Below are 25022 nucleotides of genomic sequence, written 5' to 3'. Positions count from 1 at the left end.
TTTTGATTATGTGACTGTGGGGATGCTGCAATGGTCATAAGTGTGAAAAACAGTCATGCATCATTTTTTTTCAGTGCTATTGCAACTTTGAACAGTCACTAAACAAATGGTTGGAAGTAGTCGATTATTTCTCCTTATGGAGAGTTTAACTCTGCTTATTTAGTTTTTCAGCACTTTCTAAGAAACACACAAGGCATTTATGCCTTTGTCAACTGATATTTTAATATTGTTATTGCTCTCATTTCACTGATAAGGTACCACCGTACGCCAGGGAAAAGAATGTAATGCTGGAATCTTTTATTCCTTACCAAGTTTGTTCTGAGTTGGGATGAGTCCTTTGGGATTGGGCGGCATATAAATAAAATTAAATACAAAATACAATAATACAATGATACGCACCAAGCAGTTGCATGAAACTAAATTATTTTTCATCTAAGAGAGATGTTAACAAAATGTTAGGTGGGTAGCCGCAATGACCCCCTCCATCCAGCCCAGATTAAATACATTGCAATCACCCTCTCTTACAGAATACCAACCACTTAACCAGTCACTCATGTGCTTTGTAATATCATCCCATATAAGGAACTTCCTTCTTTCCTTGCCAGGGCCTCTAACTTTTGTGAAAATACATTTGTCTTAGGCAGTGATCCCCAACCTTTTGGGCATCAATTACTCATTCCGTGGAAACAGGTTTTTCCACGGACGAGAGGGGGTATGGTTTTGTGTGCTGCCTGCATCCCATGGATGGGGTTTTGCCTATTTGTGTGGCCCGATTTCCAGCATGCTGTGGACTGGTGCCAGTCCATGGACCGGAGGTTGGGGACCGCTGTTCTAAGGAAAAGCTATCCTTGGAATGTACACCTTGTGGGTAAACTACTTTAAAAGTCTGTGAACAATGGAATTCAAGAAAGCCAACAAATCTTAAAGATAACAAAAGGAGATATGGTGTCTGAACCTTAATGAAAGTGAAAATATCAAATAAAATATTCAAACACTATGTAATATAAAGTACTCTAATAGTAAAATGTGATCTCTGATTAATTCTTTGTCTCTTGTCGGATGTTTTTTCTGTATTTCATTGTATCTCTATGACTGAACACTGTTTATTTGGAGATTAGATGAATTGAGTTATTAATGTTTTCTTCCAAATCAAACATTGCTTCTCTAGTACAACACACAAACTCTCATATGCATTGAATGCTTCCTTGGCACCCTCCTGTAATGAATACCTGTTTTTTCAGCCTCCTCTGATTGCAAAGTGATTTGCATAGTTTAATTAGGTGTGGTGAAAGTGACAATTAAAGTCACTTTAACAGCAGACACAATAGCCACTGCAATGGGATGTGGGTAACATTTTTTTATATCCTATAATGCAATGCATAGACATTATAAGGTATAAAAAAACATGACTAGTCAGCTCCACTTGAAATCTTTTCAGCTAACAACAGCAGCTGCCCCTGCAGTCAAGGATCCATCAAGAAGAGGTGAAATTTCATCCTCCAGTTAGGACTAATTCTTCTGTCTCTAGAAACATGACTGTTTTCTTTGAAGAAAAAAAGATAAACTGTTTAAAAATAATCCAAATGACCTAAGTAGAAATGAGCAATAATTGCAGATGTCCAAAATGGCAGTGTAAAAACGTTTAAGTAACCATTAGCATCTGGGGGAAAAATAGTGAGAAGGAAAAAGAAATGGGGGCCATTAGGATGCTTTTTCTTATGGGTTTTTAAAATCTCTTTTTGTTTATTTTGTTTTTTTTAAATATATATATAAAAACTTCAACATTCACTTTAGCAAAGGTGTTGCTAAAGTTAGACAGGATGTTTAATTCTGACTCTGCCTCATTTTTATGATAAGTGATATGATTAGATTAATATGTTTTTCAAGCTTGAGGCCTAGCAATCAACTACTAGATGTTATTCCCTATTGAAGTTCAGACCTATTTTAAAATCAGTGAATTAGTATCATTTATGAAATTCTAATTCAGCTCATTTAATTAAACTCATTATGTTGCAGTTGACATGGAGTGGCCTTCCGCCATATTTTAAAAGATGCAATTTCTCAAAAAATTATTAAAGGAATCCTTCAGCCATTTCAGCAGGAACCCAAATGATATTTTTATCAGGTCCTTTTAGCCATCTCGGTCAATTTCTGTTTCCTTTAGGTACTTGCAGTAGGTTGTGGTAGGAAGGTTTATAGTTACTGTTGGTTTTCCAGCTCAAAGTGGTTGTAAACCAAAATTGCATTTAATATGTGGCTGCAAAAATAAGGAAACCTAACTTGGGATGGTTTGGTCCCTCTGACTCTTGATATGGGTTTCTTCCCCCTTAATCAATGCTACTTCTGAGAAGAACATCTTTGGTAAATATTGCCACCAGCTACTTTTCCCCAATAAAATCCTCTCTAGTACTGAGTTATTTAGTAGATGAAGTGGCAAGGTGGCAATGATCTTATCCTGGTTTTCTTCCTTTTGTAGCCTAACTGTATGGGGAGACGTATGTGCTAAAGTTAAAATCCTTTCAGAATGAGACTCACTGTTTCAATAAAAAATCAAGGCTTTATTGTTCATATGAAGGTTAAAGAGCTAAAGTGGAATTGGAAAAAAGAGAAAAGGGAGAGAAAGAGAAAGTAACAATGCTTTCAGCCAGGAACATGAATGCATCTACACAGAACAACAGAACAACATAGAGCAAAAGCATGACAGCTGAAATATTCTTTCTATAAAAAAAGAGCCAGAATTCTCAAAAGCATCTAGCTCCACTATTCTGTAGTGTGATAGGATTTTCCCTGGATCTCTAACCCATCTTGTGGATGGTGGCACTGCTTACCTTTGAGCCAGTTTGGGAAGAGATACAGGAAAGGAAATAAATAAGCAGAATCCATAGATCTGCCTCTCCCTTTTTTAGGTTAGCTCTTTCATGTTTGATTTTTATGAGTTTTGAAAGTTGTTGCCCATTTATTTGGGCTGACAGATCAGGTATTCTTTTAACCCTTTCAGAGGCTGAACTTCTTTGAATGGAATCTTCTCATTATTTGTATCTACATAATTTACAGGAAAAGTAAGTTTTCTAGGAGCCTAAAAACAAGTTCAGGGATAGTATGCATCTATGAGGCTGCAAGTTGCCCTCTTGTATGTATATTAGTGCAACATAAATCCCTGACACAAGATCCTCGGAGCTGTTTTTTTGGAAGAGCAGCTGCATCAATGCATGACATGTAGAATTTTTGGATGCAGAGAAAAACGCAGCCTAAAACAGCATAAATATGTGAAAGATAACACTGAAAACGCGTTGAAGTTTGACAGCTTCCTCCTTCCGTTATGTATTCAAGATGGATAGTGATTAATATTTATATATGTTACTTATATGTAAGGATGTAGGTCTATACGTATGTTGTATATAGTAGGTTTAAATGTGTGTTATGTATGTGTACACTTTGAGAGCAAGAAACTAAATTTCATTTTTAATGTATTGTATTAAAAATGTAAAAAATGACAATAAAGGTTATCTGTCTATCTGTCTATCTATCTATCTTTAGTGAGCTAATGCCAGTTTTGTGAACGTTAATTTTCAAAATTGATACTGGAAATCAAATATCTCCCACATCTAACTCTTCACAGCTGTTAGACAAAATAAAATAAAATAAAATAAACTCTAGAAAGCATACAGAGAAGAGCAACCAAGATGATCAAGGGACTGGAGGCTAAAACATATAAGGAATGGTTGCTGGAATTGGGTATGTCTAGTTTAATAAAGAGAAGGACGAGGGGGGACATGATAGCAGTGTTCTAATATCTCAGGGGCTGCCACAAAGAAGAGGGAGTCAAGCTATTTTCCAAAGCACCTGAAGGCAGGATAAGAAGCAACGGATGGAAACTAATCAAGGAGAGAAGCAACCTAGAACTAAGGAGAAACTTCCTGACAGTTAGAACAATTAACCAGTGGAACAACCTGCCTCCAGAAGCTGTGAATGCTCCAACACTGGAAGTTTTAAAGAAGAGACTGGACAGCCATTTGTCTGAAATGGTATAGGGTTTCCTGCCTGAGCAGGGGGTTGGACTAGATGACCTCCAAGGTCCTTTCCAACTTTATTATTATTGCTGTTGTTATTATTATTATTAAACCCCAAACCCCATAGGTTTGTAAGATTGTTGTAGATTGGAAACTTTATTGCTTCTTTTCTTATTTGAGGATCTATGCTGGACATCTTACTTAGTGGCAATTATAAATAAGAACAATTACTGCATGCCTGAAAGAGAAATCATCATATTTGGATTTAACAATTTGTTAATTTTTAGAAGGAATTATTTGGTAGTTTGGAGGCCTTAAGAAGTCTCTCTCTCTCTCTCTCTCTCTCTCTCTCTCTCTCTCTCTCTCTCTTTATTCTGTTGATTTTTTAGCCCATTAAATTACTAAATTAAATTTAGCCCACTCAAGAATAGATTATACCATCAGTAGGGTCAAGCAGTATCTATTTATCTGACTTGTGCTATTTTAGATTGTAGACAGAGAACTGCAGTCTAAATTCTCTGTTATAAAATATTCTTCTGACAATTAGAAACCTTTTAAAAAGCAAGATTCCACCTAGCTGAGAGATGTTCAAGAATGGAATCAGCAGCCTAAAGGTGTCCCCCATCTGAGTTTTCAAGAAGAGGCTTGGTTCCTTCTGTCGGGAATATGCTCCAGCTCTTAATCTCCTAAATCTAGCTAAATTTGTATAGACTATTAGACTTCCTCAGAATCCTTTCTTAAATGTAACCCTCTCCATTATTCACTCCTTATTAGGCTGTCTCTTATGGTCGCATCATATTTTTCCGCCATTCAGCCTTCTTTTTTCGTTGTTGCATAATTGGTCTTTCTTTGTAGAGAATGTAATTGGTTGTGTCTGTAGCATAAGTTGTAATTATCATTCTCAGAACAGAATAATGATTATTTTGAGGTTTTTCTATCTGGGTATTTAGCATCTTGTCCTAATTTTTGAAACACAGTGAGATCTCAATCAATTCCATCTTAAGTGGTTAAACTTTTATTTTTATCAGCTTACAATGCTTTTTGCAGCTTTGATGACACAGAAGTTATCAGAAGAGCTTATGAAACATTAATCTTTGCGTCTACATCTTGGTATTATTTGGTTGTATTATTCCAAATTACTTCAAGTTTGCAGCTTTGATGCAAATAAGAAGGCTCTAAAGACAACATACAATCCTGTTTTTAAAAAGCTTGTGAAGTTTTTTTTTGTTATTCAAAAGTTTATTTAATGAAGTGGAACAGTGAGACAGTCAGCATGAATAAAAGAAAGTGCATCCTTAATCCTTGAAATGGTACAATGGTATAAGTTATAAGGATGGATTTTAACTTAAGCAGTTCAAAAAGCATTAGGGAAGATAATGTAATCATCTGTCTTTGAACACTAATTGCTGGATGATATGGGCAAGAGAAAATTTTTGTATTCATTATCTGTTTGTGGGCTTTTCACAGATAACTACCTAGTTTCTCTAAGGAGGAGAGATTACTAAGAGTTGTTCTGATCTTGTACAATTTTTCTTATCTTCTAAAAGTTAATACAGATATCAAATGAGTGATCTTTAACCTGATGATGAAGGAGCAAGGAATGTACAATTGTGATATTCTAGCCACAATAGAAGCATTATTCCATAGCCTAACTATATTATGGCTCAGTGATCTTTCCTGCATATATGCACGTATGCATTTATTTTTTTACTTGCAGCTGACAGATATGGAGGTTGTGAACTGAGTTTTACTTTGGCTATGTGCCCTGCATAGAAATTATAGGATGGATGGATGGAAGGAAGGAAGGAAGGAAGGAAAGAAGCATAGGTCTCCAGTATTGTTAACAGAATAACAGAAAAGAATATGAACTGGAAAGGTTCAACTCCTACAGGAGACCCTATATCAGGGGTCCCCAGCCCCCAGTCCATGGATCGGCACCATTCTATGGCATGCCAGCAACTGTGTCATGCAAACAAGTGAAGGCCCATCCACAGGATGCAGTATGCAAAACCACACCCCCTGCAGTCCAGTGAAAAATCTTTCTCCACTGAACCGGTTCCTGGTGCCCAAAAGCCAAAGGTCTATACCATTCTAGACAAGTGACTGTTTAGTCTCTTCTTAAAAACTTCCAGTGATGGATCACCCACCCACTTCTGAAGGCAAGCTGTTCCACTGGTTAATTGTTCTCACTGTTAAGAAATTTCTCCTTAGTTCTAGGTTGCTTCTTTTCTGGAATAGTTGCTATCCATTGGTTTGATCCATTGGTTTGTTGTTTGATGTACTTTTAAGTAAAAAAAATGTTCTTGATGTGTGTTTCTCTCTCCATTTTTTTAGGGGGTATTTTTGAATGTGTGGAATCTGGTCCAACTGGAGCAATGGGAGCAGAAGAATTGGCCTTTCGATTTGCTGTGAACACAATCAACCGAAACAGAACCCTGCTGCCAAATACTACACTAACATATGACACTCAGAAAATTAATCTCTATGATAGTTTTGAAGCATCTAAAAAAGGTATGTCTTAGAAAGTCTTGGAGCTTGGCTGCCAGACGTTTGGGTAGTTTAAATGTTTAATAAAATAAAAAGGCAAGCAAAGTCACCAAATCCAGAAATTTGTTTAATGAGAGTTCACACCAGGCCAGCGTGACCAAAATACATCTTGGTGAAGTGTGTTGCAGTTTCTACCACACATTAGGGATGCAAAATGCTAAGCAGCCATTATTCATTCATTCTTAATAACAATCTAGGCTGCCAAAGTTCAATTATAAAAAGAGGTGAGAAAAATGAAATTTTCTGATTCAGAAAGGTTTGTTCAGTCATATTAATCTGCCTGACCCTTAAGATCAGTTGGAACAATCCCTTTTGTATAGATCAGGGGTAGTCAACCTTGGCTCTTTTATGACTCGTGGACTTCAACTCCCAGAATTCCGGAGTTGAAGTCCACGAGTCATAAAAGAGCCAAGGTTGACTACCCCTGGTATAGATCAAGGCTTTTCAAAGCCATATAGGAATGAAAAAAACCCCAATTTTTCTGATGCAGCGTTTAATATGTGGGGTTTCTTGCATCCCAAACTTCAGATTTGATCATCTTCTGCATTTAATTATATTGCTGTTTAAATGATTAAATGCTACAAGAGGAGGGAACTTCAGTCCTTCAGAGAATACTAACTGAAACTCCTAGAAAGCCTAGTCAACATGATTAATAGTGATGGATGTTCAGGATTGTAATACTATAAGGCAAAATCTAAAGGGCCCTTTAAAGCAAATTTCAGGAAAAAAAAGCTGTGAGATAGATATCATTGATATGCTGTTTGATTTTTTAAAAATCCCTTCTTTGTCCTATTTATTCATCATTCCTGACAGGTGGTCCTTCAACTTGTAAATATTTCCAAGCAAAGGAAACTTCATTCACCTTCTAATGAATTTCTAAGGCAATCTGTTCCATTTTTTGAACAAGTTTTGCTATTAGGACATTTTGATGTCAAACTGAAATCTGCATTCTTATAGTTTAAAACTTTTCTGGAACAACTCTGAACTATTGTTCCCTGCCCTCTATGTCACAGTTCTTCAGATATCTTAAAATAAGTATCATATATCTCTGGATCTTTTGATTTCCAGGGTAAAAAAAATTACATTATCTTCAATGCTTTCTGACAAGTTTTTCATCCAAAGTTGTTAGCATCTTGGTCAATCTTCTGTGGATAAGTTTTTATGTCCTCACTAAACTGCAATGCCTAGAAAAGAATGCAGTATTTTACCCAAGATCTGACCAAGGCAAAGTGGAAATGAAAAATGATTTTTTTTGATCCGGTTAAATATGTTTTCCTGCAGGGATATTACACTGGTGGCTGATATTCAGCTTGCAATCGAAGATATATAGATTAATTTTACACGTTTGGCTGTCCAGTACAATCCCCTTTATGTCTTTGATATTTTCTATTCAACAGTTAGGTTCTGCTTTTTTTCCTGATGAATTTTATCTTACTTGGTTTCTGGTTACTTGGTTTAAATGGTTTTTGTTCATTTCTTTTGCTTTTTCTAAGTTCCTTGCTATTTCTGCTTCTTTACATCATTTAAAATTTTAATAATACTTTAAAATTTCATTTTTGGTAACATTTTTTCTAACATCGTCCAAGCAGTTTATAAATTTGTTGAACAGCAAAGTCCTACAATGGAGTTCTGTGTTATGCTGTTTGACATTCCAGCTTGACATGGAATCATTGATATATGCCTGTTGGATATGATTGTTCAACCAACACAAAATAGAAGGGAAAAAAGCAAAAGATAAAAAATGCGTACATTGTCAAAGAAATATTTCTCTATCATTATTTTAAAAGCAATAAAAGTATAAATAATAAAAAACACAAAACAGAATAATCAGGGTTTTTTATATACATCTTCATCATAAATAAAGCAATGCATTCTTTCTAGCTTTCTTGTGGATAGAAGTATTTTTATCTCGTTCAGGGAAATAGAAAAAAAATAATTTTAGGAAGTCTTCTTACCCTACTTCAGATTTCAAGGTATTCAAAGAAATACACCAGCTTCAAGGAATATCTGTATAGACATAGTATAGAAATACCATCAGGCCAGAGATGGGGAATCTGTTGAAAAACTGTCCCTCCAGTCCTGCTAATGAAAATCTCTGTTTCTTATAAATGCTACAACCTATAAACCCAAATCGACCATTATCTGCAAAAATACAGATAATGACCAGACAACAGCGAAAAAAAAAAAGACACACAATATGGCTATTCCTTTGGAGATTTCAGTGTGTAATTCTGGAATTATAAACCTAGTGGCTGTCTAGATTTTTGCAGATAACCAGCAGCAAGATAGAGAGTTAAAATAGCAATAAGTGCCCCATTGGAAGAACTGAAGGATGATGTTAGGATTGGATCATTATGGAAGGAATCTGTCTATCTAGTCTCAAGGAGCTGATAAGGACTCAATGGCATAGAATTATAATCATTAATAGCTCTATATGTACTCTGTGACTGGACACTATATTTTTCCTCTGGTACCTTCTACAAGTAATCCCTGAGTTATGAACATTCAATTAACGCTCGTTCAAAGTTACATGATGAGTGCCCCGTAGTGTTTATGAGCAAGTCCTGAAGTTATAAATATTGCAGCACCACAGCAGTCGTTTGCCCTTACAAGTGACTGCAGTGGCTCTGCAACATTTATCCTGGTTATTTCCTCCCTCTCCACTCCCTCCTCAGGTCTCCCTAGGCACCAGGTATTCAATACTCACCCTGTGAAGATTGAGATACTTCACTTTCTTGGCTGCTCCAGGCCTTCGGTGCATTCGCAGAGAATGGAGGCCTAAAGTAATGCAAGATCATGCGAGATCAGTGGGGCGAGATCTCATGCTACTGATCTTGTGTGATCTCATGGTACTTTAGGCCTCTGTTCTGTGCAACAGAGAATGAACTGAAGCTGGGGGATGCTTCCACGTGCCTCCAGAGTCTGGACTGGGGCTCCGGAGGCCTTTTCCAGGATGCCGTGGACCAGATCTAAGGCCAGGGAAGACTTCCATGCCCCCTATGGCCTGATCTGGGCTCCAGAGCCTTTTCCAGGTCACTGCCACCTGGATTTGAGGCCGGGAAATGCTTCTGCAGTCCTCTGCAGCCCGATCGGGCCTGGAAAAGGCCTCCAGAGCCCAGATCGGTCTGTGCAGGGTGCGCGGAAGCATTCCCTGGCCTCAAATCTGGGTGAGAGCAGCCTGGAAAAGGCCTCCAGAGCCTGGATCAGATGGCAGTTCCCCAGCCTCAAATCTGGGCAGCAGCAGGAACTGTGGCAGAGAGGAGACAGATCTTTTCCAGGTGAGTCTGGTGCAGCAGGAAGGGAGGGGGAAGTATGCGGTATCTTAGTGGGCTGGGGAGGCCTTGGGGACCTGTTCCATCACTAGGCCCTCCATGACCTTCCCCACCCTGAGATACCTCATGTTCGCTTAACAAGCCACATGCATTTTAACGAGCAAGGGAGTGACCTTGTACCTTGAATGAGATTCACTCTACGAGTTTTAGAGTCATGAGTGGAATAGTCAGGCTCCATTACACTCGTAACTCGAGGACTGCCTGAAGTCAGTCTTGACTCCTAGTAACTGCCTGGACAAATTTCTGCAGGTTTCTTGGTAAGATTTTTTTCAGAAGTGGTTTGCTATTGCCTCCTCCCTAGGATTAAAAGAGATTGACTGGCCCAAAGTCACTCAGCTGTCTTTATGCTTAAGGCAGGAACTCGGAATCTCCCAATTTCTAGCCTGATGCCTTAACCACTACACCAAACTGACTCTCTTAACATGAATAATAATTAAATATAACACTCCTTCCTTCCTTCCTTCCTTCCTTCCTTCCTTCCTTCCTTCCTTCCTTCCTTCCTTCCTCCCTCCCTCCCTCCCTCCCTCCCTCCCTCCCTCCTCCCTCCCTTCCTCCTTCCTTCCTCCCTCCCTCCCTCCTTCTGAAGGAGTGCTTATTCTTTATGGAGTGCTTATTCTTTATGGAGTGTAAACTTTCTTTTTTTCAGCTTGTGACCAGCTGTCATTGGGAGTAGCAGCTATCTTTGGCCCTTCCCACAGCTCTTCAGCAAATGCAGTGCAATCCATCTGCAATGCTCTGGGGGTTCCACATATACAGACTCGCTGGAAGCATCAGGTTTCAGACAACAAAGACTCATTTTATGTCAGTCTTTATCCAGATTTTTCTTCACTCAGTCGTGCCATCCTTGACCTTGTGCAATTCTTCAAGTGGAAAACAGTCACAGTGGTTTATGATGACAGCACAGGTAAGCACAATTCTGGTACTTACATCTGCAGATACTCTTAATACAATATGTATAATCCTTTAACTAACAGAAGAATTATAGCTTAGTGCATGTGATCCGTTTGCCTGAAAATACAGTGAGATGTTGCAAACTACAGTATAACATCAAAAGATTTTACCTATATTCTTTCTACACAGAAAGCTATCAGTAAGTGCGCTGTATTCTGTATATTTAATCTGCATCCAGAGAGAAAAGGAGAGAATTTTTCACCATAAATGTGTTTATCTAAGTGTCTTGACTGAAGAAAAACATATGAAAATTTCATGAGAGCTATCTTTTGCTATTTTAGCTGAAAAACAAATCAGAAAGAATTTGTAGTACCTAGAGTAGAATCTCTTTTATAAACCATCTTGTGAACCCAGTTATTTACATTTTATTGAAAGATTTATCATTTATCATTTCAAACCTGCAATTTGTTTTTATAAAGGGTATAAGCAAATAAGTTTTGACATGCTTATCCAGCATGGAGTGGGGATCAGAGAGGGAATTTCAAAATATTCAGTCACAAAAGGAGTTTCAACATGGACACCCACTTTTCCATTGGCTATGTACTGCCATTGACACAACTCTCTGTGTTAAATACAAATGTAAATGGACAACTGTCTCTGACTATGAAAACCAAGCTTCACCCATGGAGTTCTGTTTGGCTTGAAAAAGATCTCAAATTCACACTGGAGATACCAAGTTGAGTTCTTAGCATATCTAAGTGTGAGAAAGAGTCTGGCTAGGAATTAGAAGGAAAGGACCACTTCAAAGAAAAACAAGCAAGTCCAGTTGCCTCTTGAAAAAGCACCTTTGAGACAAAGGACCACTCTATTTAATCACCTGCTTTTGGGGATTCCTTCTATTGTAGTAAATGTTCATATTCATATCTTCAGGAGTTGGACAAATGATTAAATATATGTTATGGCATTGCAACAAATATGTGCTATGGCATTGCAACACAGACACCATCCCTTTGGCTTGTGTGTGAAATATTGGCCTGCAGGTTTGAAAGAATGGAGTTTGTATTGTGATAGCCTTGTGAGGTAGTCCAGATAAGGAGCACAACCAGGAACCCTAGCTCTACATTTATTGTATGGCTATATTAAAAATATCTGGCAAGTCTGAAAGTAATCTCTCTCATCCCAAGATCTCATTGAAGGCAAATATATGTGTCCCAAAGTAATGTTGCAGATCAAATCTGGGTTGGTCACCAGGACCAGGGGTTTAGTCTTCCAAGTTTTAGACTCATGCTGGAGTCCATCCTCAGGGAACTTCTCTCTAGCAGAATGTGCACATTCTGCTAAAGAGAAGTTCCCTGCAGATAGGCTCCAGCATGAGTCCAAAAGCTCTAAAGACTAAATCTCTGGTCCCAGTGACTGACCCGGATTGGATCCTGTTAATATAGCCTTACAATGAAATAGATTTAGCTCACTTAGTTGTGTTTCCTATCTGGTTTACCTGGGATGGTTGAAACATAGCAAGAGTGACTGATGGAATTCTTGGACCTCCAGGTTCTGGGGACTTAGTTATCCTTGGTTCTGAAGGGAGAAGCACTACCCCATTTGGGAGTTTATCTCAGCTCTCATCTCCTGGTTGAGGAACAGATTTCTAGAAATCCAATGTGTACCAATTATGCCCATTTTTGGACTGACAGGTCCTATTTATGGTCTTAGTTACCATGCAAGTGAACAATTGTAACACATTCAATATGGGGCTGTTGTTGCTGAGAAACTACAACTGGTCCAGAATTACTGTAAGTGGCATGAGCATTGATGGACAGGTCTTAAAATTCCCATATAATATGTCTTCTTTGTGAGTTGTGCTGATTACAAATACATTTTCAAATACAATTCAAGAAGTTGGTTATTACCTATAAAGCCCTACATGACAGAGGGACTAAGTATCTGAGCAGCCTTATGTTTTCCACACTATCTGTTTATTCTGTACAAAGCAAGATGGTTTGCTTTAGATTTTATCAATTAAGCAACATCATCCAGTAAATAGTGGATGTGGACCCTGTGTGTTGTGGTGCCTGCCCTGTGGAACAGCAGCCCCTCAAAACTCATTTGATTGAACTTCAAGTGTACCTTGGGTTTACCTTGTGGCCTTGGGTTAATGTATCTGGCAATCTCCTCTATGCTGAGGGTGATGTAGGAAAGTAATTGATATCATTGGTGTTATAATTTTTTGGAACATTTCTAGGTAATATATACATACATAAATATACCACAAACAGACAAACATGCATGTGTGTGTGCACACACATATAAACTCACACACACAAACACACACAGTGAATTTCTTGGAAAGATCCCTTTGGGCAAATCTTCAGATGTTTAATCAGTAAAGCTTGGATATAATATCTTATATTAACATTGTAGTATAAATGCTTTAGAGGAAACAGATTGTTATAAACAATTTATGGATCTGAGCATGGCACAAACCTGCACAGCTAAAAACTGCTCTGTAGTCTGAGGTACAATATAAATAATTAATAATTTTAAATAGTCTGATTTATGAGCACTTTTTATTTCATGTTAACCACATAAGCACCCATTATGGGAGCGATAAACTATAGTTATAACAAAGGGGCTTTATCTGTTATGCTATTTTATTTTTAATGAGTGTCTTGACTAACATACTATTCATCAACTCTCTGAAAATGTGATCTTACTATCAGGGGGAACCGGCTGAATCAGTGATGTGCATAAGATCTAAAGATATATTTCAAGAATATTGGCTCTGCAGGCAAGGAAAAGTATGTGGTATTTTGTTCATCAACAGATTTGTCTGTATCTGTATTCCAGGCTGATATTTTCAACAGCAGATGTTGTCAACAACATAAATTTTATCCCTAAGCAGGATTTTGTAAATCTTTATGAAGACTGATCAATTGGATGGTCATTCATGAATAATTATACTTAGCAATTCTTATTTATGGTTTTGCAGATACAGATTGTGTTCTGAAGGAATCTCAGAGGTAGGGTATTGAAATTCTTGACAGAATGTCCTTAAATCATCCCTCTCCCTCTTCATCTTAGATTCCCTCATTGAGGATTAATGAGGCAGAACTTTGAGCTAAGATTCAAATTCTCATCACAAATATCCATAGGATATTCACTACAGAAGTTTTTGTGACTATCCTAAAAAATGCCTGTTGTTGTTTAAATGTAATATTATGAAAATCCATGAAAACAAATATTAGCTATTGTCTAATTCAGGCACAATGTCCTTGTTTCTACTGAAATCAAAACTAAATAGCAACCAGTTTTGACTTTAAATCAATAACATGAAACTAACTAGCTGATTTTGGGCTAGTCCCTCTTTCTCAACCCTGGGAAGGAGGCCTGGATAAACCATTTCTGAAATCTTGCTAGAAAAACTTCAGGAACTTGTCCAGGCAGTTTCCAGGAGTCAACATTGACTTGCAGGCAATGAAATCAATCAATCAATTGAAAAAATAATGCTGTATAATTCTCCTAATTAGAAGGCTTCTTTGTTTTTTGAAGTTAATTCTAACTAAATTTGGATGTACACTATGTTTGCACAGAAACAATGTGAATGCAGCACTTTTATGTCAGTGTGGTTAGTGTTTTGCCAGGGGAGTGAACTCCTCAAATTGTGTTGAGAGATTCTGCATGTGAAATATGTCCTTTTGCACTGAGCATTGGCTCCTGCGACATAAATGTTTCCCATTAGAGAGAGGTACATTACATTGCCTGATAACTAATTGCTGCATGTGGCACACAGGGACCCAAAATCTGTGAATGGTGTGACCTCCAAAAGCTGTCACTACAATGTGGCTTTTAATGTGAGGAGAGAAAGGAGAGAAAGAAAGAGAGACTTTACAAACATGACTGGATAGTAATAATTGTATGTGTATTTAATTTTAATTACATTTAATTATAATCAAAATGAATTCAGATACAGTTTTCTTCTCTAGCAGCTCAAAGACCAAGGCCTGACTCTAGGCAAGAAACAGTTGCATCTTTCTGCTCTAAATGGACAATGATTAATTTATCACATCAAAAATGTTAATACAAATGGTGGCTGCTGATTATTTATAGAATTTAATAAATTCACATATATGGAAATAATTTAAACAAGTATATTTAGCAGATTTGCTAAAAGTAAAGAGGTAAATATTTTTTCAGGAAAACTGCTTAATTAATTACATTGAAAGGGTTTAATCATATATTTTATGACAGGAAAAGAAAACCAACAAATCTCATGTATGTAGCTAGCTTCAGAATCTGAAAAATGAGTTATTAAAATTAAAATATTGAAATTATCCTCAGCTGAATTGTGCAATCTGAAATTAGTTTTATTTCTCCCTTTTTACATCTAGTTTTGTGCATGGTATTGCAAATATATCCTTTGATGAAACACTGATATACACATATCTGCATGTGAGCACACATAAATATCAGACCCATGCAATAGCTTTAAATCTATATGTATTAACACTGAAGTCTTAAATTTCAAATGCTTTATCAAAGCATAAATGCATGTCAACTAAGATGCAAATGAATTGAAGAAATAGAAGTAACATGCTTTGGCATGTCAGTTTCAATAAACCTTGAAGTGAAGCCCAAACAGGAATGGATTTAACTGTTTGATTCCAACTCAAATCAGTTTTGTACCTATCCATAAATATATGCTCAGCTAGTTTTCCTCTGTCCAGTCATGACCGACTCAAGGGGGTGTGCTCCTCTCTGATTCTCAGCCAAGAGAGCTTGCATTGTTTGAGAGATATTTCCATCATTGTTTGGCCAGCATGAAAATATGGAACATAGTAATCTTCCTGTCAAAGTGCTACTTGTTTATGTACTCATATTTGCATGCTTTCAGACTGCTAGGTTGTCAAGAGCTGGGGCGAATAATGGGACCCCTCAACCTGTTGTGCAGTGCTTGGATCCCAAATCTGGCCTGTCAGCTTTCCAGCTACAAGCTCAGCATCTTAACCACTGAGCCATCACGCCCCTGCTGCCACCAGTAAGAGGGGAGAAATATGAGGCTCTGGGGTACATGATGATAAGATGGAAATTACCATTAATAAGGAAGTCACACCTCATATCTCCAGAAAGCTTCAATGTTGTTTTCATTTTGTTTCACTTGGAGCAGCAAACCAATATGAAGGACATTGATAAGTACTCTGACAGACTCATGGCACTGAAAGAATACAGAAGTCTCATGCTAATTTCAAATCACTGCTGCTCTTAAGGGTGGAGTTAGGAGCAAATTCCATAGATGAAAGAAAAAGACTTCAGGAATAAAATGCAGTGTGTTAATTTTTTTATGTTTTCTACATATATATATATATATATATATATATATATATATATATATATATATATATTCTGAAGAAATAATATTTGGATTTTCTGAACAGAGAACATGTAGATGCAGAGTTTATGAATTATTTCATTGTACATTCTAACCTTATTATCATGGTCTGCAGCAGCATTGATCAGTGTACATGAAACTATTGACTATCCCATGTATACATTTCTTTGGGAAAATGTGACTTATGATTGCAGATTTTATTCTAATAAATGAGAATCTTGATGATTTGGTGCAGAATCAATTGATCTATATCAGGCATGTCAAACTGCCAGCCCATGGGCCGGATGCATCATATTGAAACCGTGCCCACCCCATTGCCGGCAATGGGAAAAAAGTCACAATACATTGCGAGTTTGACATGCCTAATTTATATCCTATTTTTTGTCAAATGAACAATACCTAGCCAAGAGATTCAGTCAACAAATGGCCGAAGCTCCTTGCGTGGGGCTTCTTCTTAGCATGACTTCACTATGAACAAAAAAGACAGGGCAACATAATTATTAGATATGTGTATAGAATGTAAAAGATAGAGTGTAAATCTTTTCAGGGTTGTCTAGCTATAAAACTATGAGCTATAGTAACAGGAATATAACAAACAAGGCAATGATTCCTTTTCTAGAAATGAGATTGGCTAAAAACAATTTATGTTGGAGTAAGCTTAAATATAAATGTGGGCAATACTTTGAAAGAGTTGTTAAATATAACAGTTGCATCGTATAAAGGACTTTAAATGTTACTTCTACAGGATTGGAGTGTTCAACAGAAGGAACTGTAAAATACATTACCAATAAATAATGCTTTTCAATCCATTTTTGCAAAGTATGAGGATATTGATTCTGGATGGAGGTGTATTATTCAGCTGCTCAGTAGAGTATGTTTTGAGTAACCTTTGGAGTAACTTCAAGGGCAATACAATTAGTAATTATGTACAAAAGCTAATTATTGCATAGTGTCCTTCCTTTAATGAAAACTGATTGCTTTATTAGTTGTGTATTATATAATTGTATTTGTTTTTCAGTCCTAAAAAGTAGAGAAAATTTATATTTTAATTATTGTTCTAATGGTTTTAACTTCTCTGCATTAATAATCTCTCAGGTTTGTGAACATTAAATTGACTTATGCTTAAATATTCTGCTTTTTTAATCCCTATAACTCATTTAACAATTGTGGAAACTCTCAAAGCAGAGAAAGCCTAACCTACAAATAACAACCAAGTAATCCATGAACTTGAATATAATTAGGATTCCTTGTCTAAATAAAATGATGGATTGTTTCTTATAGTTTGTTTTGTTTTCTTATAGATTGTTTCTTTTTACAATATCTTATAGTAAAAGTGTATTTGCTTGAGTCTGAATGATAAAGCACAATATAGCTGCTTTTTTTAAAAAATACAATGAAATAAATAATATGTATAATATATCTATCCTGTCTGTACCAAAAGCTGGGCCCCATAGACAATTTAGTACATTAAGTGTTCAAATTGTTTGCTATATTTTTCTAAACACTTCCTTACTCATATGATACATGGCCTTTGAACATTCCTAAGCATAGTTTTCTCTGAGGGAAAAAAGTAATTAGTTATTAAAAGGGTACAATTGTTTACGGAGGGTTGACTTTTGGTACTCCATACTACATAGTAAAAAATAACAATGGAATCAGGGCTAATTTGGCAGAATCAGATGTTCCTGGCTATCTAGAACAGGGCTTTTCAACCAGTAGTAAGCGTACCATCTGTGATACATTAGTACGTGGCAGGTGGTACGCGGCCCTGCCTAGCCAAGTGTAGTGGGGGAGGGAAAGAGCCAGCGCAGCGCAGGGCTTACTGTGAGAGAGTCCTCCGGAGCTGCAGAGTGGCTGGGTGAGTCCCAGGCTCACTTCCGACTCACCCGGATGAGAAAGGAGGAGGAGGGGGGCGGAGACAGAACAGGCTATAAAAGGAAGCAGTTTGAGCAGGAGAGGGAGAGAGAAAAAAAGAAGCAGCCTTGGAAGGAGGCAGAGTTAGCTGTAGCTGCACCGAAGGGAAAGAAGGAAGAGGAGGGTGTGGGGAGAGGAGAGGAGATCAAGCAGGCCATCCATGAGCCGATCTATAACTTCTGTGGCAGCCATCTGTGCTGGCAGCTACAAACAGGCAAGAAATTCAGCGGGGGAAGGATCGCCCTCCATGAGGAATGAAAAAAGGCAGCAATGAAGAAAGGCAGCATCTCCTGGAGATGAGGCATGGAGGGAGGGAGGGAGGGAGGGAGGGAGATGGAGAGTGGAAGGATTCTTATGTGCTTTTGTGACTTTGAAGTTCTTAAGGAGTGTTTGGCAATTTCTATTTGGCTGATGGCTGATGTTAGCTTCTATTGCTCTGCTATTGTTAAATGTAAGTTTTGCTGCAAGGGATTTTGAAGTATTTTTCTCCTGAATGAATTTGCCTGTAGCATTCCTTTACTTATGAATGGAGCCATCTGGGGAGGCTGCCTTAGCCAGCAGCCAGTACTTACTACATTTTTTTTCTTCCTTAAGTGCCTGCTGTTGGCTCTTTAACTTTCCTTTCTATCCAGTAGCTAATTCTTAAAGGGGAATGTGCCTTTTTAAGCTAGTTCCCTCAGCGGCTTGTCTTTTCCATCTCTGGAGACTTTTCCTTGTTTGATGAATATATGGAAGAGGGAAAATATGGGGGGGGGGTTCCAATTGTTCCTCAGAAGGAGATGGGAATGAGAGAGAGGGAAGCAGGGAAGAAGGGATGGAGGGAAGGAAGTCCTGCCTTAGCACTTGGCCACCAGCAGCTCTGCCATTGACTTTGCTTGTCAAAAGGTTGCAAAAGGGGATCACATGATCCTGGGACACTGTGACCATCATAAATATGAATCAGTTGCCAAGAATCCAAATGTAAATCACATGACCCTGGGCATTCTGCAATGGTCATAAGTGTGAAAAATGGTCATAAGTCATTTCAGTGCAATTGCAACTTTGAACAGGTTTTTTTTTATCATCAAGTGGTATTTGAATATTGCCATATCCTAAAAGTGGTACAATTGGTGAAAAGGTTGAAAAGCTCTCATCTAGAATTCTCAGGATCTCACCATTTCCCCTGTTGGATCAGTTGTGTTCCAGTGTGATCCCCAATTAAATATCTATGATTACAAGGACACTTTGCATTCGTGGACAGAACTAAAATTCAGTAGAGGATATTTTTCTTTAGTATTTTTATTTTACAAATCTCTAGGCACCCATCTACCTGAAGAAACTCTGGGCAGTAAACAGAATGAAAACACAGTACACTAAAAAGAAGACCATTTAAAACATTGAGGCCCTGATAATACTCATGTGTACCTATTAGTAACCCTAGGCCAGCTGTATCAACAGCCTGGGTTAAAAAAAACCAGGTCTTCATCACTTTCCTGAAGGTCAACAGAATTGGGGCTATCTGTATCATGGGTGGGGGAGCTTGCTCCATAAGGCAGGCACCATCACAGAGATAGTAGACTTTTTAGGTCCTAATAGGCGACATTGTTTCATAGAGGGAAACTGGATCATGCCTACCCAGTCAGAGGTAGTAGACATCAGTGACAGTCAGGGGTTACTCTCTACTTTTCCATACCTTTTACAAGCTATATTTTCAAGATCATAAAAGGTTGCCAAAGAAGAAGAAAGTCATTTTGCTTCAAGAACACATGTTGGGAGAATTCACAGAAGGCAATGAATAATAATAGCATTCTAATAGTATACTGTAGTTAGAGTATTATAATAGTCTAGTAATTAGTAACAATACACGCATAGCCATTCACTCATGGCAAATTTCAATAATTTGAGATATTGCAGGAATAGCTGACTGGACAGATAGACTTTGATAATCTTGGTTACCTAGCCTGAAAATTATAAATAATATCCTAGATCTTTATAGCATAGATTATGTTTTCCACAGAAAACTGATGGGTGAGGACATTTATAGGTTTAAAATAAAACAAATAAGATCTTAATGATTGCATCAACAGAAGGTAAAATATTGAAATAATTTCAGAAAGAACATTTACTTTGAAGATATGGCATATAAGCGTGACTATAAAAACATAATTGCTTGAAATGAGATTAGAAAATTGGAAAACCAAAACATCCCATATTTGAAATACACTTAAAAGAAATTAGTCAACATCAGAAGAAGCTTAAGAATGGTACATTAAAAAGGGGAAAGGAAGAAATGCTTTTTTTTTTCAGTCCAAGAACAAGCACTACATACAAATACCTTCAAAGCAAAAGGAGAAAATCTCAATTTGGATAGTAAATGCCAATTGTGCTGAGTTAAGAATGAAATGATTGACCATACAATAACTGGATAAAAGCAAAATCTCAGATTTTCACAGATAATCACAGAGTCCAATTATAAAAAAGGGCATGAAAAGTTGGAAGGATAGTACATTGGAATCTATAAAAAACATGGATATATCATCAATAATAATTACTGAGAACCTGAAATTATGTTAAATTAGTTGTCAGAAGACAATGGTGGGATTTTAAATTTAAATGACACCTGAGATATAACACACTGTTGTCATTGTGAAAACCATATTTGGTTTATTGATGCAGCCTCATTGAAGAAAGGAATACAAAGCAATGTAAAATATTTACAATTTACAAATAACAGATTAGAAACATTTGAAGAAGTTGACAATATACCATTTGTTATTAGAGCACTAGGTACAATCCAACACAGACCTAAAAAAGAATTTGGACTGCTTAAAGATGGAACAACTACAAACAAAGGCTCTTTGGGGATATCTCATCCATAATTAGATTCTATCTGTGCAACCTCTAAGCTCTTAGGTAGGTTTTGAATCAAAAAAAAGAAAAATGACTAACATTGGCTGTGACATGTAATTAGTAGAATTGGAGAACATAAGTACAACAGTTTGGTCACTGAATTTTCTGAATCAAGTTTAAGCTTTTAAATGGTTTTAACAAGAGCCCCATGAAAATTGTGCACAATCTGTCATCCATACAATTGAACGTGGGGGACAAAGTCCCCCCCCTTTTTATATACAATTGAAAACTTGAATCAAGGGTGATATTCAGAAGGGTGATATTGATAAGCGAATGAGAAGTTTCATGAAAAACATAGAGAAACATTAGCCTCCTTGAAATAGGTTATTATAAAGATAGATGTGTGTATTACCACTTCAGGAACTCTTGGGTTCTGAAGGGCCTCAAGCTTTTGCTTAAAATATAATGTCTGATGCCATCATTTTCTTTGTCTACCCTAAATGGACAAACTGAAAGGATTAGAATGGATTATTATACTAAGCAATTATGCAGTTTATTTGGTTTTGGTTTAGCACAGTGTCTGAAAGCAATGCATGTTAAGTGTGCCAAATATATAAATCCATTCATTTAAGTCTGTAAATTGTGGTTTAAGGCTATCAAGGTTTTCAAATTCAGTGTGCAATTAAACCTTCTCCCCACTCTACATTCCAAGCAGACATGAGAAGTTTAGATAAGTAGATTTATTGCTGAGAATTCAGAAGCCATATATATATCTAGAATTCTTGCCATTTATATAGATAAATTTGAGCCTCTTCTTTCCTTTTCAACCAATGGCTACAGTATATACTATATTATACCACCTTGTTTCCTGGCCTTGAAGGTTTTTACCCTTGTTCCTGCTTTACAAAATGGTTTTGTGTGAAGGAAGAATTCGGGATTCCTTCATGTTGTGTTGATCCTATATATATATATATATATATATATATATATATATATATATATATATATGTCTTTGGTTGTTCGGGTTTTCTCCCGCGTAAAATTGGAAGTGTCTTGGCGACGTTTCGACGAAGTCCCATTCGTCATCTTCAGGCTGGTGTTTTCAGCTTCGTGCTTTGAGCAGCAATGTGTGGTCTTAGCTGTTTCTTCCTTTTAACTGCCAGTGGGGGTATGAACTGATTGGGTGGGAGCTTGGCTGTGTTCTGATTGGGTGGAGGTGTGTTCTGATTGGTTAGGGGCTTGGCTGTGCTCTGATTGGCTGGGGGGTTGGCTGTGCTCTGATTGGCTGGGGGAGTGTTCTGTTTGGTTGTGCTCAGGTTAGTCTGAGTTGCAGAGGGGTTTAAGATTTTGGGCTGCCTTGCTATTTTTTGGCTTCGCGTTGTGGTCGTGCCTCATTTTCATGGAGGGTGTCAGTTTGCTTCATGTATGGATTGGAGGGCTTTAAAGTGGCTAATGATGCAGCTGTGGTCTGGCTTCTGGTTTGTGGTCGTGCCTCATCATCGGTGTGGCTTTGGGTTTGTTTTTTGCGTGGATGTGTGGTGGTGACATCCTGTGTGGTTTTTGTGAGTGTGGGTCTGGTATCATTTTTTGTGTTAGGGAGTCGTTTGTCAATAAGGGCGGGTTTCCAAATGGCTGGTAGGCGGGAGGTATCATCTCGCTTGTTCATGCTGTGTGGGCGTTTTTCTATCTCGATGGCTTCTCTGATTATTCTGTTATTAAAATGTTCACTTTTGGCAATGGTTCTGGTATTTTTAAAGTCAATTTCATGTCCTGTGGCTTTAAGGTGTTGGACCAGGGAAGATGTTGGTTCCTCTTTTTTGACTGAGTTCTTATGTTCTTCAATGCGTGCACTTATTCTTCTGTTGGTTTGTCCAATGTATGTGGTGGGACAAGTGGTGCATGGGATTTCGTATACTCCTTGATTTTCTAATTCAATTTTATCTTTGGGGTTTCTAAGGATGGTGGATATTTTTCTGTTTGTGCAGAATGCTGTTTTGATGTTGTGTTTATGGAGGATCTTACTGATTCTGTCTGTGGTGCCTTTTATGTATGGGAGGAGGGCTTTGCCGTTTTCTTGTTCTTGTCTTGGATTTTAGTGGGGGTTTCTTTTTGGATTAGGTTTGTAATCTTATTTCTTTGGAATCCATTGGATGTTAGTACATTGGTGAGAGTGTGTAGTTCGGTTTTTAGGTGTTGTTCGTCAGCTAAGCGTTTTGTTCTGGAGATGAGTGTCTTGGCTACAGAGTTGATCTGTGCTGGGTGGTGGTGTGAGAGAGCGTGCAGATAGCGGTTTGTGTGTGTTTTCTTCTGGTAGATGGTGTGTCCTAGGGAGCCATTGGATTTCTTGTAGACTAAGACATCCAGGAAGGGAAGTTGGTTGTTAGCTTCTGTTTCCATGGTGAACTGTATTTTGGGGTGTAGGCTGTTGAGGTGTGTGAGGAAGTTGTCCAGTTTTTCTTTCCCATGTGGCCAGATTATGAAGGTGTCGTCTACGTATCTGAGCCAGAGTTTGGGTTTGTGATCCGATTTTTCTAGAGCTTGGGTTTCAAAGTGTTCCATGTAGAGGTTGGCAATGACAGGTGAGAGGGGTGATCCCCTTTGAAACCCAAGCTCTAGAAAAATCGGATCACAAACCCCAAAGATAAAATTGAATTAGAAAATCAAGGAGTATACGAAATCCCATGCACCACTTGTCCCACCACATACATCGGACAAACCAACAGAAGAATAAGTGCACGCATTGAAGAACATAAGAACTCAGTCAAAAAAGAGGAACCAACATCTTCCCTGGTCCAACACCTTAAAGCCACAGGACATGAAATTGACTTTAAAAATACCAGAACCATTGCCAAAAGTGAACATTTTAATAACAGAATAATCAGAGAAGCCATCGAGATAGAAAAACGCCCACACAGCATGAACAAGCGAGATGATACCTCCCGCCTACCAGCCATTTGGAAACCCGCCCTTATTGACAAACGACTCCCTAATACAAAAAATGATACCAGACCCACACTCACAAAAACCACACAGGATGTCACCACCACACATCCACGCAAAAAGCAAACCCAAAGCCACACCGATGATGAGGCACGACCACAAACCAGAAGCCAGACCAGAGCTGCATCATTAGCCACTTTAAAGCCCTCCAATCCATACATGAAGCAAACTGACACCCTCCATGAAAATGAGGCACGACCACAAACGCGAAGCCAAAAAATAGCAAGGCAGCCCAAAATCTTAAACCCCTCTGCAACTCAGACTAACCTGAGCACAACCAAACAGAACACTCCCCCAGCCAATCAGAGCACACCAACCCCCCAGCCAATCAGAGCACAGCCAACCCCCCAGCCAATCAGAGCACAGCCACGCCCTAACCAATCAGAACACACCTCCACCCAATCAGAACACAGCCAAGCTCCCACCCAATCAGTTCATACCCCCACTGGCAGTTAAAAGGAAGAAACAGCTAAGACCACACATTGCTGCTCAAAGCACGAAGCTGAAAACACCAGCCTGAAGATGACGAATGGGACATCATCGAAACGTCGCCAAGACACTTCCAATTTTATGCGGGAGAAAACCCGAACAACCAAAGACCTACATACAAACACCCGCGAAAACCTTAGAAAACATATATATATATATATATATATAGTTCATTTTTTTAACATCTATGATAGCAGGTCTGTTTTTCTCCCCCTTCCTCCATACATGTACAAAGCAATTTTTCATGTGGATGTCAACAATTCTGAAGATCATTGTTTCCCCTCTATCAGCTTCCGTCTCTGAAAATATTCTCATTGTGATTCAGCTCCCCTTTGTGCTGCATAGTGATAAATCCTCATCCTACACATTTGGCAGTTTAGGGAACAGTTTTCACAACATGCATTCAGCTAACAACTCTCATATATTTTACTGTCAAGGGTATTTTGCTTAGCATCTCTTCAAAACATATGCTCATTGAGGTTATGCATAAAATAATGGGAGTTTAGATCAACCCTTAATAATTGGTGCCATGTGCTCATCCAATGTCTTGTGCTCCAATACCACTTTGGTAATTTTACAGGGGATAAACTTTGAAAGGCTGAAAGGGTGTCTGATTTTTAAAATCTA

General features: G+C 37.9%; 1 protein-coding gene across 1 annotated transcript in view; it reads left to right on the top strand.

The window, feature by feature from the left end:
• The window catches only part of LOC120307381 (glutamate receptor ionotropic, kainate 2-like), a gene marked incomplete at its 3' end in the record, with an annotated part of 221480 nt that overhangs the window by 175694 nt on the left and 20764 nt on the right, over positions 1-25022 (top strand). The window contains exons 2-3 of the mRNA XM_039342141.1: positions 6345-6521; positions 10536-10793. Of these exons, the coding sequence (XP_039198075.1) occupies positions 6345-6521; positions 10536-10793 (435 nt within the window). The remainder of the gene's footprint in view (positions 1-6344; positions 6522-10535; positions 10794-25022) is intronic.

Source organism: Crotalus tigris, unplaced genomic scaffold (assembly GCF_016545835.1).
Source record: "Crotalus tigris isolate CLP2741 ecotype Arizona unplaced genomic scaffold, ASM1654583v1 scf7180000017774.6281472, whole genome shotgun sequence".
Classification (NCBI taxonomy): domain Eukaryota; kingdom Metazoa; phylum Chordata; class Lepidosauria; order Squamata; family Viperidae; genus Crotalus; species Crotalus tigris.
Note: the sequence above shows the minus strand (reverse complement) of the source record. Positions and strands in the feature narration are given on the sequence as shown.